General features: G+C 40.4%; 1 protein-coding gene across 2 annotated transcripts in view; it reads right to left on the bottom strand.

The window, feature by feature from the left end:
* ncapg2 (non-SMC condensin II complex, subunit G2) overlaps positions 1–16035 on the bottom strand; it is a 93949-nt gene that overhangs the window by 27863 nt on the left and 50051 nt on the right. For both annotated transcript variants that reach the window (XM_048560354.1, XM_048560362.1), the window contains exons 14-18: positions 11023–11245; positions 6503–6606; positions 5126–5299; positions 4859–4929; positions 902–1052 (exon numbers count right to left, since the gene is read on the bottom strand). In XM_048560354.1, the coding sequence (XP_048416311.1) occupies positions 902–1052; positions 4859–4929; positions 5126–5299; positions 6503–6606; positions 11023–11245 (723 nt within the window). The remainder of the gene's footprint in view (positions 1–901; positions 1053–4858; positions 4930–5125; positions 5300–6502; positions 6607–11022; positions 11246–16035) is intronic.

Below are 16035 nucleotides of genomic sequence, written 5' to 3'. Positions count from 1 at the left end.
AGTTAAAAATTCTGCTTCAAGTCAATTCTTGTGTGCTAGTGGGACTAAATGTTGTGCGTAATCAGTGAGCCAAGAATCCACCACATGCTACACTGGGTTCCAGTGTTAGTGCGCTGTGAAGATAACAGTCCATGAACTATAATCTCATCTCCCTTATGTTGCTATTAGAAATTAGCTCGCTAGCAAGTCAACCAGACAGAAGGAAACAGGATAGCAATAGGACCCTCTCATTTAATGCTGAAATTCAATCATGATCAAAAGGTATCAGAAGAACAATCTCAATGAACTGCAAAACTAAGAATTTTAAAGCCAACTGTTCACCTACCAATACCACATGACTGATTAGCCACAAACTTCAACCATCTGTTCTTTGTGAACAATTCAGAGACTGCTCCATATATCTTTATTTGTAAACTTTCTTTTTGTACTTCTTATTTCCAATCTTTATGTTGTGTGTTGCATTGCTAATTCTTGTCAGTTAGTAATTAATAAGTTCACACTTGTGTTAACTCCATCCAGCCTCAAGTAAAATTGGCTCCTTTTGAAATACAAACACATTTGGGTCTGGGAGAAAAGATATCCACATGGGAAGAGATCAGTTTTTAAACATAGCTTTTTTGTGACCAATGAAGCGGGTGCATGATCGAAGAAGGGTAACCAGTTCATCTTTCTTCATTCAGGATCTACCAATTGGGGGTATCCTGCTTGCAATCTCAATCAGCATCTGGACATGGTTTGGTTTTTGTTGCTAATGGATTTAGAACTGACATTACGTTTATATCAACTATCCGAATGTATTTTCGATAATTCTCTTAAAAATCCAATTACAGAAAATCAAGCAATCTCTTTTCATGATTCTGCATACACAAAATCAATTAAAATCTTAAATGAATTTTCCAACCTTCTGGGGAAGTCGATCTGTTAGCCAGTCGGTGATCAACTCAAGCACATGTCCAACTTTCCCCCACTGACACAGGCAGTCTATCAACAAGGAATATTTATTCTCATCAGCTCCTTCATCTAAATTTCTCAGCTTTGACAGGACCCCACAACTGCAAGAATGATAATGAATGATTAGAAAGTTAAAAGGTTAAAACAGTAAAAAGTAAAAAAGTAATCTCTTTTTCCTTTTTTTGGTCAAGTGGTTAAACTTCTAACTCAGCTACAATGCTAGATAATGACTTAATTTCAACCCTTGTTATCATAGCTTAATTTCAAGCACCAAACATCCAAACACCTAAGAAACAGCAAAATGTTTTCACCATATTTTGGTTTTAAAAGTTCCAGCAGCATGGATAGCGAAAGGGTCGACTTCTACTTTGCAATTCTGAAAATTTGTAAGGATAAAATGGTATAAAAGCTCATTCCTCAAGACTTAATTTTATTCTTTGTTCATGAGATTTCAATCACTGACAAGACCAACAGTTATTGTCCATTCTCAAATGTCCATGAGAAAGCAGCTACAATATTGTCATCACAATTGGTTCACCATCATTTCGATAGACTGAGCTGTTCAAGTCCTAAAGATCAGAGCAGCAAAGTGGCAAAGGAACCAACAAAAGGATGTATGTACACCCAGCTTAATCCTCACCAACTTGACAGATCTAGATGTATCTGTCCATCACAGCAGCTGTAGAAAAAACCATCATACAATGCTTGTGGAAGCAAAGTTCCACCTCCGCATTGAGGACTTCTAATATTATATGCGGCATTCATAGTATCCTGAATGGGAAAGATTTCAAACAGATCCAGCAGCTCAAGACTGGGCCCACAGAGCCTCGTGGATGCCATCAGTAGCAGCACAATTCTACTCAACAATATCTGAAACCTCATGATCCAGTACATCTCCCCTTTTCTACAACTATCATTAAGTCAAGGCACCAAACCTAACAAAAAGAAGATTGCAGGAGAGCATTTAAGGAGCCGTGCTAGCCATACCGAAAAACATCGTGGAACTACTTATAAGCCAAACAGCAAAGCAGCAAGTGATAGATACGGCAAAGAAAATCTACAAGTAATGATTAGATCTGAGATCTGCAATCCTGCTCCATCAAGTCATGAATGAAGGTGGACAGATAAACACCAAACTGGAGAAAGGCTCCACAAATTTCTACATACTCCCGATGCAGGCAACGGGACCTAGGTTTGAATCCCGCCATGGCAGATGGTGAAATTTGAATTCAATAACAACCTGGGGATTCAGTGATGGGGGAAATGAGGCTAGATTCTCTTTGGTGGAGCAGCTCATTGCTTGTCACCTATCTCCATCAAACATTACTTTCCACTTATCAGTTCAATCGTGAATGTCACTCAGGTCTTGCTGCATAAGATTACCAAAGCACTGAGAAACTGCACCGAATTTTACACCGTGTATATTCACCCTTCTTGCCTAATGATATGAGAAAGGTCACAGTTGAAGAAGCTGTTGATGGTTGCATCTAAGATATTACCCTGAGGAACTCCTGCCCCTATGTCCCAACACAACAGATGATTGATCTCCAACTTCTTCCTTAATGCAAGGTATTACTGCAACCAGTACAGACCTTTCCCTATTATTTCCTATTACATCAATAGCTTCTTGATGCCATATACATTTGAATGCTACCTTGATTATCAAAGGCAGTCCTCTAATCTCCACACATAACTGGCAATCTACCCACCACTTTAAAACATTCCTTCCAAACACTACCAGCACACAGTGCTACAATGAGCACTACATACAAAATTAACTACAGCAACTTGCCAAGATTTTCCTTTCAATATTCCCAAATCATAAACCTCTGCCTACAAAGGGCAAGGACAACATGCACTTGAGAACATTAAATTTGTAAGGCTATCTCCTATTCACATACCATCCAGATGTAAAAATATAAAGCTTGTCTCCTTAGTCAATGTCACTCCAAAGTCAATACACTGGAACCCCCTACCTAACAACTGCAGGACCACAGACCACACACAGACTGTATCAACTACTGGCTTGTCAACTCTAAAATTTCTAACACTAACAATCCATGAATGATTTAAAAAAAAGATAAACAAGTGCATATTGCGGTCAGAACATAATTACAGTATTTGAGAACATATACTCATATATAAATGCATTTAAAAATTCATAGTTCAGGATCAGAAATGGTTTGCTCTCACACCACTGAACTCCAATAAGCACTAGGTATAAACACATTCGGTCAGGTCACAGCAGTACGTGTTCAGATAATCAGATAGATTAGTTATTTGGACGTTTTGTGCATTCTCTCCAGCATCTCAAATTAATCTGTGTTCCTGATAATGTGTCTCACATACTCACTTTAATAAACCTGCTCACTTGGATCAGTACAAGTCAGGGAATATCTTTGAGTCAGAGGGGTCAATTAGTTGACATCAATGTTGTTTAGAGAACATCCTAAAAGCATTTCTGCTATCTTCCTGGTAGTCTGTGACTGCAGAACAGTTGCCTCTGCAATCTGATGTCAAGAGTACAAAGATCACAATTCTCACAGCAGACCTGTTTTGAGTGATTCATGCATCATTATCAGGTATGTGTTTTGGGAGAGGACACTGTTTTCCATAGAATCCATACAGTGTGGAAACAGGCCATTCGATCCAACAAGTTCACATCAACCCTCCAAATAGCATCACACCCAGACCCATCCCCTACCCTTTCCCTGAAATCCTACATTTCCCATGGCTAACGAAACTAACCTACACATCCCTGAACAGAATGGGTAATTTAGCATGGCCAATCCACATAACTTGCACATCTTTGTGTCCGTGTGGATTTCTGCCAGGTGCTCTGGCTTCCTTCCACAGTCCAGAGAGAACACGCAAACTCTACATGCGCAATTGCCCAAGGGTGGAATCAAACCTGGGTCCCTGGCGCCATGAGGCAACAGTGCTAATCACCCAGCCAGCTGTAGATAATAAAATGTGAGGCTGGATGAACACAGCAGGCCCAGCAGCATCTCAGGAGCACAAAAGCTGACGTTTCGGGCCTAGACCCTTCATCAGAGAGGGGGATGGGGTGAGGGTTCTGGAATAAATAGGGAGAGAGGGGGAGGCGGCGAGCAGTTTCAAGGTTGAAGAGATTACAAGAGAGTTGCAATGGGAGAGAGATTCCCTGAGGTTGGTCTGGAGGGAGGAGGGTAACTTCTTCAGGTTAGGCATCCCTGGAAGAGGCTTCGCAGTGAGGTTAAAATTGTATTAGTGATAATGGGAACTGCAGATGCTGGAGAAGTTCCCATTATCACCAAGCCAGCTGTGGTTGGATTGCCTTCCTTGCCATGGGGTTTGGAGAATCCTGTCGTGGAACAACTAACAGTACTGCAGAGCTTTAAAGCGCCTGTTGAAGGTTATGTAAGCCTCTGGAGCAAATAGTTCAGGGATCACTGTTGCTGAGTAAACCATGACTTTAGTACTGGGTTTGAATATCCTGATCCGTAATACTCTAACAATCACTAAATCTACTCAATTTGCAATGCCGTCTATCACTCATAGCTTAGACATTTAATCATTGCAAATTTGCCGATTCAAATATTAATATCATTAGAACCCTCAACTTGCATTCAGAAATAAAGTTCACATTTCAAACATGAAATTGTTCTCAGTCATGTAGAATAAAGGGACTCCATTTACTTCTATCACTATTCAAGATGCAACTTACAATTCGTAAAGTGCAACTGACAAAAAAAGTTTGTCTCCATTCCCTTCCTTTAGTTAAGAGAGTGAATCAATGTCTGACAATAAACTAATTCCTGAAAAATCTATTTCTGGTTCAGGATATTAATGATTGCCTGATCAATAATGGGAATGTTAATAATTAAACAGAACCTATTTAGCTGTAACTTTAAATGCAACAATGTACCTGAAGGTAGGAACTGCTGTTGCAGGCATGAAGGAAGCCAAAATCACTAAAGGAACAGTACAGCGGTCATCCTGTCAACATAATAAAAAAAGAATCACATTTATATCTAACCAACATTCTCAGTTGCGTAACATAAGCGATTTTTCCTTGTTAAACTTGTCCCCACGACGTGACAACATAAGTAGACAACACTTAAGACCAAAAATTAAAGTCTAAAGCATAATTTAAAATCATTTCAAAGACCATGCACTGAAAACCAAGACGTACTGTAAAAGTTTTAAAATATTCAGGAAGGACGGTTCCAAATTTGGAAATTGTGTAGTTTTTAGCTTCTTCATTTTCATTCAGTGCCTTGTAGATGCTCTTCCATAAAATGACAATAATTTCCAGTAAGCTGGCCATTGTGGCACCATCGTTCACAGAAAGCACACTGTCCAGCACCTGTGGAAACAAATTCTTTCCTTAAAATTAAGTATGTCTATGTTCCTTCATTCATACCATGAGCCTTCAAATTCTTTCATCATGTTAATAATTATGCTTTTCTTTAAGTATCCAGCATAGAGTTATTGAGTCATTACAACATGGAAACAAACCCGAAGTGGAAGCAAAAATTGAAACAATTAAAAAGGAGGTTTACCTGGAATGAACTGATTGTCTTATGAGGAAAATTGGATAGAATAGGTTTGCATCCACTAGAGTTTACAAGATTGAGGTGACTTGATTAAAGCATTCAAGATTCTGAGGGACTTTGACAGGGGCATTTGGAATGGATGACTCCAGAACTAGGAGTTGGTGTTTACAAACGAGAGATCGCCCATTTAAGACAGAGAAATATTTGAGACAGAGAAACGGAACTGAGACACTTTGGGACATTCTTCCTCAAATAGGAAGCAAAGCACTAATTTTGAAAAAAATGTTATGTCAAAAAGACACACAAGTTCTCTCTACACAGTAGTACAAATTAAGGCCAAAGTGTGTGTTTGCCGTTTCTTTCATGAGATAATCATTGAAAAGGGTTTGCAGGACTACATGGGAAAGTTAGGAAGTGGGACTACGTGAGCTGCTCTTACAAATAGCCAGCACAGACATCATGTGCCAAAAGTCTCCAATGTTGCACCCATTGTATGGAATAAACAGGTGGCCTAATGGCAATTGTCATAAAAATCCATCAGGTTCACAAATGTCATTAGGGGAGGAAATATGCCATCTTTACCTGGTCTGGCTGGCATGTCAATGCAGCTAATTCTTAACAGCTCTCTGGGCAATTAGGGATGGCCAATAAAAGCAACACCCATGAACATTTTTTCAAAAATTCCTGGTTTAATGCAATGATCACATATGGTTATTTACACTGACATATCTATCAGGTTAAAAAAAATCCCTCCAGGAAGGGAAAGCAGAAAAGCAATTGACTTCTGTTTCCCCAAACATTTAATAACAAGGAAGAAAAATAATTTGTGCATAAGCAAAAGTTATATGTTTTTCCTGCCTCAATGTTATTTCAAAATAAATTACCAAAATCTAGGGTTAAGAAAGACAAGCCATCCTCAAGTAGCTACAGAAGACATAAAAGTGGAAAAGATAAAACATACCAGCTTTTAAAACAAACTGTAGACAAGTTTAAGAGGACAGGAATAAACTTACGCTGCTATTTTCCATTTGGTATTTATCATCACCGCCATCTTCATTTTGCACTTCCCTCTCAATACAAGCATTCAAACATCGACGAATCACAAGCATCAATTTGGCTATTACAATAAAGAAAAGTGCAGTGATGTGGCAAAGCACAAGTTACATACATTGGCCCAATTTTTGCAGGCAACAGCAAAGTGGTTACATTCAATGCAGATTTCAAAAAGTAATCTACCACAAATAGCTATTGAAGTTCTGTTTTCTATTTCCCCCTTTGCAATATTTAATTTGTTTGGTTGTGGGAGACGAGAGAGAGCAGGAGGGAAGGAGGGAGAGCACATGTACACTTGTGATGTCCAGCAAGTGATGTCTTAAATTGACAAAATAGTCAATTACAGTGATAATTTATCAAAGACAGTAAATTAGGAAATAATAAACAGATTTTATTCTGTTATTACAATTTTATGGTAAGCTAAATAATTAGAGGGCTGTACGTGAAATATTATAATCTTCAAAAATACAATAATTTAAAATTCATGAAATATTTTAATGGAATAGAGAAATTTAACATCACAAGTATAGAATTTGTTCTTAATGGCTACAGAAGTTGCTCAGCAGTAATTATAGCTTAATATGCCATTGAAAATTCTGTTACAACTCATCCAACAAGGCACAACTTTTAATTGGTATTCTTACAATTATAAAAATTGATGGAAAAACACTCAACAGGTCCAACAGCATCTGTGCAGAGAAAGCAGTCAGGACATTTCGGGTCCAGTCGCCAATTGTCAGAACTGATTTGTGTTTTTGTTTCTGATCGCCAGCATCCATAGTTATAGAATCATACGGCATGGAAACAAACCTTTTGGCCCACATCCTCCATGCTGATCAGGTTTCCTAAATTGAACTAGTCCTATTTACCTGCACTTAGCTCATATCTCCTTAAACCTTCCCTATCCGTGTACATGTTCAAATGTCTTTTAAACGTTGCAATTATACTTTCTCTACCACTTTCTCTTGCAACTCATTCCACATACACACCACTTCGTGTGAAAAAGTTGCCCCTCAGGCCCCTTATAAACCTTTCCTCTCTCACCTTAAACCTATGCCCCCATGCCCTCTAGTTTTGGACTCGCCCAGCCTCGGAAAAGACATTTGCTATTCACCTTAAACCTAAGCCTCTTGATTTTATAATCCTCTATGAGATCACCCCCCAGCCTCCAACTCTCCAGGGAAAAAATGTCCAGCCTCTCCTTAGAGCTCAAACCCTCAAGTCTCAGTATCATCTTTGTATATCCTTTTTTGCACCCTTTACTGCTTAATAATATCCTTCATACAGTGGGGTGACCACAATTGTATGCAGCACGCCAAATGTGGACTGTCCAATGTCTTACACAGCTGTAACGAGACAATTCAACTCCTGTACTCCATGCTCTGACTGATGAAAGCATGCATGCTAAAAGCCTTCTTCGCTACTCTATTTACTTGTGACACCACTGTTAAGGAACTGTGTACCCACACCACTAGTTATCTCTATTCAAAAACAATCCCAAGGGCCATACTATTAACTGTAGAAGTCCTGTCCTTGTTTATTTTACCAAAATGCAACTCCTCATGTCTATCAAAATTAAACTCCATCAGCCACTCCTTGGCCCACTGATCCAGTTGATCAAGATCCAGTTGTACTCTTTGATAACCTTCGTCACCGTTCTCAATTTTGATGTTATCTACAAACATAGCAACCATGCCTCCTGTATTCTCATTCAAATAATTCACATAAACAATTAATAGAGGTGGACCCAGCATCAATACTTGTGGCACGCCACTAGTCACAGGCCACCAGTGTGAATGACCAACCCTTTAACACCACCCTTCTGTCTCCTACCTTCAAGCCCAATTGGTTAGCTCTACTTGGATCTCATATGATCGAACTTTACTAATCAGTCTATCATGCAAAATGTTGTTGAAGGCCTTGCAAAAGTCCATGTAGACGATATCTACTTTCTTGGTCACTTCTTCAAAAAACTCAAACAAGTTTGAGAGACACAATTTCCCATGTACAAAGCCATGCTGACTATCCCTAATTGGTCCTTACCTTTCCAAATGTATACAGATCTTCTCTCTCAGAGTCCCCTCTAACAACTTACCCACCACTGACATCAGGCTCACAGGTCTGTAATTCTGACTTGCCCTTTCAAAATAACGGCACAACATTATTAGCTACCCACCAATTTTTCAGGACTTCACCTGTGGTTGTTGATGATACAAATATCTCTGCTAGATGCTCCACAATTTCTTCCCAGGCTTCCCACAATTTCCTGGGTTACACTTGTGTGTCAAAACTATGGCTTTAAGGTGTATTTTGTCCTTTTTTTAAAATTTGTCCTTTTATCCTTAAATGAATAGAGCTTGAGACAGAGTGCTAGTTTGAAAACAGCTTTCATTTGCCTTGCATTTTCATAACACTATTTCACAAAGTGCTTTAGAGTCAATTAAGTACTTTTGAAGTACGACATTGAAAAAAATCAGCTAATTTGTGCACGGCAAACTCTCTTAAACTGCAATGTGATAACGACCAGATAGTCTGTTTTTGTGATATTAATTGAGAGTTGAATATTGATCAGACCACCAAGGATAGATGATTTGGAGTTGGGGACTAAGATAGCTGTATGATGTGGGAATTGGATTATGTGGAGAGACTGAGTAGACTGGGATTATACTCATTGGAATTCAGAAGAATGAGGAGAGATCTTCTAGAAATATATAAGATTATTAAGGGAATAGATAAGGTGGAGGCAGGGAGGTTGTTTCCGCTAGCAGGTGAAACTAGGACTAGGGGGCATAGCCTCAAGATAAAGGGAAGCACGTGTAGGACTGAGGTCAGGAGGAACTCCTTCACGTAAATGGTTGTGAATCTGTGGAATTCCCTGCCCAGTGAAGTGGTTGAAGCTACCACGCTGAATGTTTTTAAGGCAAAGCTAGATAAATTTTTGAACAGTAAATGAATTAAGGGTTATGGTGAATGGGTGGGTAAATGGAGCTGAGTCTCAAAAAGATCAGCCATGATCTTATTAAATGGCAGGGGAGGCTCAAGGGCCAGATGGCCCACTCCTGCTCCTGGTTCTTATGTTATAACCTCCTTGATGTTCTTGAAAATAGTACAGTGGGAACTCTCACATCACCTGAGGCCTTGGTTCAAGATTTGATCCCAAAGCAGCCCCATATACACAGAATATGTGTAGAGACAAAAAAAAACTGGATGCTAGAACCCAAGGTAGACAAACAGGAGACTGGAAGAACACAAGCCAGACAGCATCTGGAGGAAAGGAGAAGTCAATATTTTGGGTATTACCCTTCTTCAGGTCCTGTTTGTCTACGCACAGAATGTATGTCTGCTTTGATATCTGTGCTTGAGCCCTGGAGAGGAACTTGAATCCAGAAACCTGAGTCTAAAATGAGAACACTGCCAAATGAGTGTTTAAAAAGGAAAAGTGTGAAATCAGACATTTCCACTTGTGAGGACTTTGACAATGCATTCTATGGAGAAGGGGGTCATCAACATGAGGATTTCTACATTTAACTGAGCTCCTATAGACGCCAAAGGTTCCTGCCAATTTGACAGATTACTGACAGCCAAACCGTGTGCGAAACCTAATCTGAAAAATTCAGCTGAATACCCACTCCACGTTTACAAACTTTACTGTGCATATCACTTTTAATTCTAAAATTTATACAGGCAAATTCCTCAAAACATTTAATGTAACTATTTGTTAAACAGCAATAAATAGCTCTCTATCATATTTGCCCATGCAAAAGTAACCCTGGCTGACATTTCAGTGCAGTCTTATTAAAAGTGTCTTTTTTTTTGGATGAAACATTATATCCATGTTCCATCTGCCGCAGGTGAGCATACAAAGATTAAAAAGACACCATTTCAAAAGATTCTCAATGTGTACTTGGCAAAATTTGTTCTTCAACCAATATTAGTAAAAATGATTATCAAGGTATATGTACCATCACTGTGGCACCCCACTCAAAAAACCAACAGTAACTAACCTTCAGCAAAATAAAACAATTAACATTCATATAGTACCTTTAATGTAATAAAGCATTCAAGGCATCAGAAGGGCTATTAACAAGGAGGATTTGTCAGAAGGAAATATTAAAATGAGTGACCAACCAAAAAAGTGTGGCCCAAGGTTGTTCTAAAAGGAGAAGAGATAATGATGACAGCAAGATGCAGGAATGGAATTGCACAGCAGACAGTTACCTGTGCAAAGAACATTGGGGATATGCAAAAACCAGAACAAAAATAATAAATGGATGTCTAAAAGGATTTTTTTGGTAGGGCTGTTGATAGCTCCTAAGGAGGCCATGGAGTGATTTGAAATTAAAAGATCAGAACTTTAGATAGAAGCTAGTCAATACAATTCACCTTAAGTTCATGAACATTGTGTAAATGGAAGTTATTCTTTTCTTTAATAAAAATGCCCTTCCTTTCAATACTCAGTAACCAACAGTAAAGAACTTACCAATGTTTGTTGGTGCAGTGTGCTCATGTGCATACTGATAAAATTTTCTTGCTGCCATGGGATTCATTTGTACAAGTGTGACACATCTTTCACACCATACCTCCTCAGGTTGATTCACAGGAAAGAAGGAGTTAAACAACAGGTTAACAATTCGTCTTGCGACTGGTCGAGAATCAAGTTCCAAGCGAGCCAGAAGATGCTCCATAGGGCATACTTTCCAAAACTGTGAAAGATTATGCAAATTCTGTCATTAATAGTGGTCAAATGCTATCACGTTTATTTAAATAGCATCAATTTTCCTACATTGTATTTTATAAATGACAAGTAAGCATACTAAACACAATGTACTTGCTGTTCAAATGTCCACAGTGCACATTTATAGTATATATAAAATAAAGCCGGAGAGAAACAAGCATTGCATCCTTCGATTTCAAGACCAATGACGATCATACTCAGACTGCAATAAAGTCACAATAAGTCAAGCCTTAAATGACCTGCACAGCTTCAGAATACTAGACGTGGCCCTGATGCAATCCAATTTTACCTACAATTGCAGTCTATGTCAAAATTACTCAATGACACAGAAAACGTGAAAAATGCCTTTATTTTTCCATTTGTTAACATCTTACAATGGCCTGACTCTGTAAAAGACACTGAAAAATGATGGGTGTTTGTTCTGGAAAATTACAATCTTCATAGATCATAGAATCTCGACAGTGAGGAAACAGGCCAGTCAGCCCAACAGGTCCACACCGCCCCTCTAAACAGCATCCCGCCCAGACCCATTCCTCTATCCCTGCATTTTCAATGTCTAACCCACCTAACCTAAACATCCCTGGGGACTGCACATCTATGGGCTGTGGGAGAAGACCGGAGTACCTGGAGGAAACCCACACAGATACGGGGAGAATGTGCAAACTCCACACTGACACAGTCCATAGATGTGCAGTCCCCAGGGATGTCAGGGATTACGACCTGAACAATACACTGAGAAAAAAGAAATCTTACACCACACAGTCAAAAGGGGCATGCAGGGTCAGTGTGCACGAGACCTGAGCAGAATGAGACAATGGTCATGTGAATAAACTGTGGGAAATTTGATTCAAATGTGAATTCATCTGGTACATTATTTCCAAGTTGAGTTTGAATGTTAAAGTCCACTTCACACAACAGCCTTTAAGCACAGTCAGTTCTGCTATAAAGCAATAGTTGCATTCCTGTGCAACATCGTGTTACAGAAATAACGGTGCCTACGGCGAAAGTGGGGTGAGGGGCAGGCCAAAACAAAAACACTCAAAAGCCTTACGTATAGGATAGCATAATTTGAATAAATGTTTATTTAACACATTACCTTGAAAAAATGTCAAGATAATGTGATTGGGGAGGAGGTTGTACTGCACCTCTCACAGAAAGCACTTCACAACAAAGCCCTTGAAACAATTATGTGATATTGGCGTGTACTCCTCTGCACACCAATGGAATTGCATTATAGCCAACACAAGTTCACATTTCAGAAATAGCGTTCCTCTATTCGTCAATTATGTTATAGCCAATTTATTGACGGAACACGCATAATAGCAGAACTGACGTGTCGGATGAAATAGATTCATTAAAGGTGATAGCTGCCTGATCCTGTCAAATAGAATTTAAGCTTGAATGTGTTGATCACTATAGCTGAAATGTTTCTCTGAGCAGATTCAAATAAGAAAGGGAATTCTTACACTGCATTGTCAGTGTCTATGAAACTTCAGTAGGGTGAGATTAAGGCTGACTGGAACTTGGCTCAAAGTGGAAATTCAATGCAAAAAGGGCACAAAGGTCACTTGAACCAAGGCTTACTGCAAGAATCTTTCCAGAGTGACAGGGAGTGACAGACAAGTGGGAGAGGATGATAGGTGCAGATCGAGAGGCCAATCTGCAAAGAGTGCTGTGACAGAGTGATATGACAAAACTCTGTGACTCAAATGCAGAAAACGAGGTTAATTTGAGAGAAGAAGTGGTGAATACTCCTAGTCTTTAAAGAACACTGGAAATCTTAAGTTCATGTTTTGGCGGCCAGCGATTTTATTCATCTTTCTTTTCTCAAATACATTTTAAGTAGAAGATTGACACTAGTGATTTTCTAATTTTATAAACTGGAAATTTCAAATACAATAGTGATGGGAGGATGGGTGATGTGATCCACAGGAAATACATCGAACCCAAGTGTATGCAGCTTGGAGAACTTCACATTCAAATTCAAGTTGAGGAACTGTGATCCAAGCTATAGACAAAGAAAGGAAAAGTTACTTGGACATTTTGCTCAAGAGGGTGGAGACAGCCCTCTCACTAGATAAATGAAAATTGGTCTGTGGTCAGGCAAAGGAGAGTGCAACTGCAGGTGAGAATCCAGAGGGATGCAATTAAGATGACTCAGGCCTTGCACTTGCCTGCAGTTATAAGGTCCTTACAAGCTGTGCAGCCAAAGGTGTCAACTGCAGAATGAGTGAACCAACCATGTTACCTTGGTATAAAGTGCAATTCAAGTGAAGTAGGAATGCAGTAATGTTAAGGGGCAGACTAATTAGGGAGCTGAATATCGTTCTGTCCAGGCCGAAGTGGATGGCCCAAAGGCTCGGCTGTCTGCCAGTGCCAGGGTAAAGGATAGATTCTTGAGTCTGAGATCAACATGGAGAGGGAGAGAGGGTTCCAGTTGTCATCATCTGCATCACTATCAATGACGTTGAAAGGAGGAGAAGGCAGGTCCTGCTTGAAGATTTTGAACGGTTCAGAGTTAAATTTGAAAGCAAGACTTCCAAGGTAACAATCTCAGTGTATTGTTCAGGTCGTAATCCAAAGTCACATGAGGTAAATAAAGACAAGGACTTAAGTGCACAGCTCAAAGATTGGGGTGGTGGAAAAGGTTTCAGTTTGGGGGCAATGGCAATAATACTAAGGTCAAGGGACCAGCATGCAGGTGAACTGAATGACTAGGGCTATAGAGAGAGCCAAGAGGGGTGTGAACGAGAAAACAGATGGGAAAAGGGAAAATGCAGAGTCAGAAAGCAAGAGGATATGGCAGCATTAGACAGCAAAATGGGACGGGAAGGGACAGTGCATAAACATAGGAAAAAAATGCAGTAAATAGGGAAAATGGGATTTAAAAAATGAAAAAAAGTATTTTTTCTTGAATGCTTGTAGTATTTAAAACAAAATGAACTAATTAAACACACAATTACAGGTTAAGAGTTTTATCTTATAGTCATTATTGAGATGTGGTTACAAGAAGATCAAAGCAAGTATGTGACTTCTCAAATGAGCAGGGAGGAAGAAAAGTTGGTGGACTGCAACGTTAGCATAGGATGGAAGTGCAATACCAAGAAATGTTCTTTGAGTGGAACATGCAACATTCATACAGATGGCATTAAGAAATAAGGAGGACGAACACACTAGTAGGACAAGCCTGTAGGCCCCTAAGCAGCAGCTATACAATGAGACAAAGAATAAGTCAGGAGATAATGAGGGCATGCATAGGGACCGCACAGTGGCTCAGTAGTTAGCACTGCTGCCACACAATGCCAGGGCATTCTTGGGCAACTGTTTGTGTGCGATTTGAATATTATTCCAACATCTGTGTGGATTTCCTCCAGGTCCTCCGGTTTCCTCCCACGGTCCAAAGATGCGCATGTTAAATTTCCCATAATGTCTAGGGACATGAAGTTTAGGCAGATTAGCCATGGAAAATGCAGGGTTACAGGGAAAGGGCAAGGGTTGGGTCTAGGTGGAATGCTCTTTGGAGGACTGGTTTGGACTCGAGGGCCGAATGGCCCGCATCCACACTGTAGGGATTCTGTGAAAAGACAGTAAATTAACCTTAATCTTCACGTAGATTGGGAAAGTCAGGTTGGCAGACACAGCCATGAAGAAGAATTCATCGTGCATTCAGGATAGTTTCCCAAAAGAATGTGTTGTGGATTCAATTACAGATCAGCTGATGTGCAACAAGATAGATTTAATAAATATGTCAGACTAAAAGACCCATAGAAAACAGGGACCATATATGGTAAAATTTATATGGAGTTAGTGCAAGGAATTTGGATCAGAAACAGAGATAACAAGGTGTAGAGCTGGATGAGCACAGCAGGCCGAGCAGTATCAGAGGAACAGAAATGCTGACATTTCGGGCCTGGAGCCTCCTTCAGAAATCGGAGAGGGAAAGCGGGTTCTGAAATAAATAGGGAGAGGGAGGAGGCGGATAGAAGATGGATAAAGGAGAAGATAAATGGAGAGGAGACACACAGGTCAAAGAGGCAGGGGTGGAGCCAGTAAGGGTGAGTGTAGGTGGGGAGTTAAGGAGGAGAGAGTTCAATGGGATGGGATGAGTAGGTAGGAGATGGGGGTGGGGCTTGAGGTGGGAGGAGGGATCGGTGAGAGGAAGAACAGGTTAGGGAGGCAGGAACAAGCTGGGCTGGTTTTGGGATGCGGTAGGGGGAGGGGAGAATTTGAAGATTGTGAAGTCCACATTGATACCATTGGGCTGCAGGGTTCCCAAGCAAAATATGGAGAGCTGCTCCTGCAACCTTCGGGTGGCATTGTTGTGGCACTGCAGGAAGCCCAGGATGGATGTGGCATCTGAGGAATGGGAGGAGGTGTTGAAATGGCTCACGCCTGGGAGGTGCAATTGTTTAGTGCAAACTGAGTGTAGGTGTTCCGCAAAGTGTTCCCCAGGCCACCACTTGGGTTTCCCCGATGTAGAGGAGGCCACAACAGGAACAGCAGATACAGTTTACCACATTAGCGGATGTGCTGGTGAACATCTGCTTGATGTGCAAAGTCTTCTTGGGATCTGGGATGGGGGTGAGGTGTAGGGACAGGTGTAGCTCTTCCTGCGGTTGCAGGGACAAGTGCCAGGTGTGGTGGGGCTGGAGGGGAGTGTGGAGCGGACAAGGCAGTCATGGAGAGAGTGGTCCCTCCAAAAAGCAGATAAGGGTGGGGAGGGGGAAATGTCTTTGGGGGTGGGGTCAGATTGCAGAT

The sequence above is a fragment of the Stegostoma tigrinum genome, chromosome 2, assembly GCF_030684315.1.
Source record: "Stegostoma tigrinum isolate sSteTig4 chromosome 2, sSteTig4.hap1, whole genome shotgun sequence".
Classification (NCBI taxonomy): domain Eukaryota; kingdom Metazoa; phylum Chordata; class Chondrichthyes; order Orectolobiformes; family Stegostomatidae; genus Stegostoma; species Stegostoma tigrinum.
The sequence above is the reverse complement of the archived record's forward strand: the minus strand, read 5'-3'. Positions and strand labels throughout refer to the sequence as shown.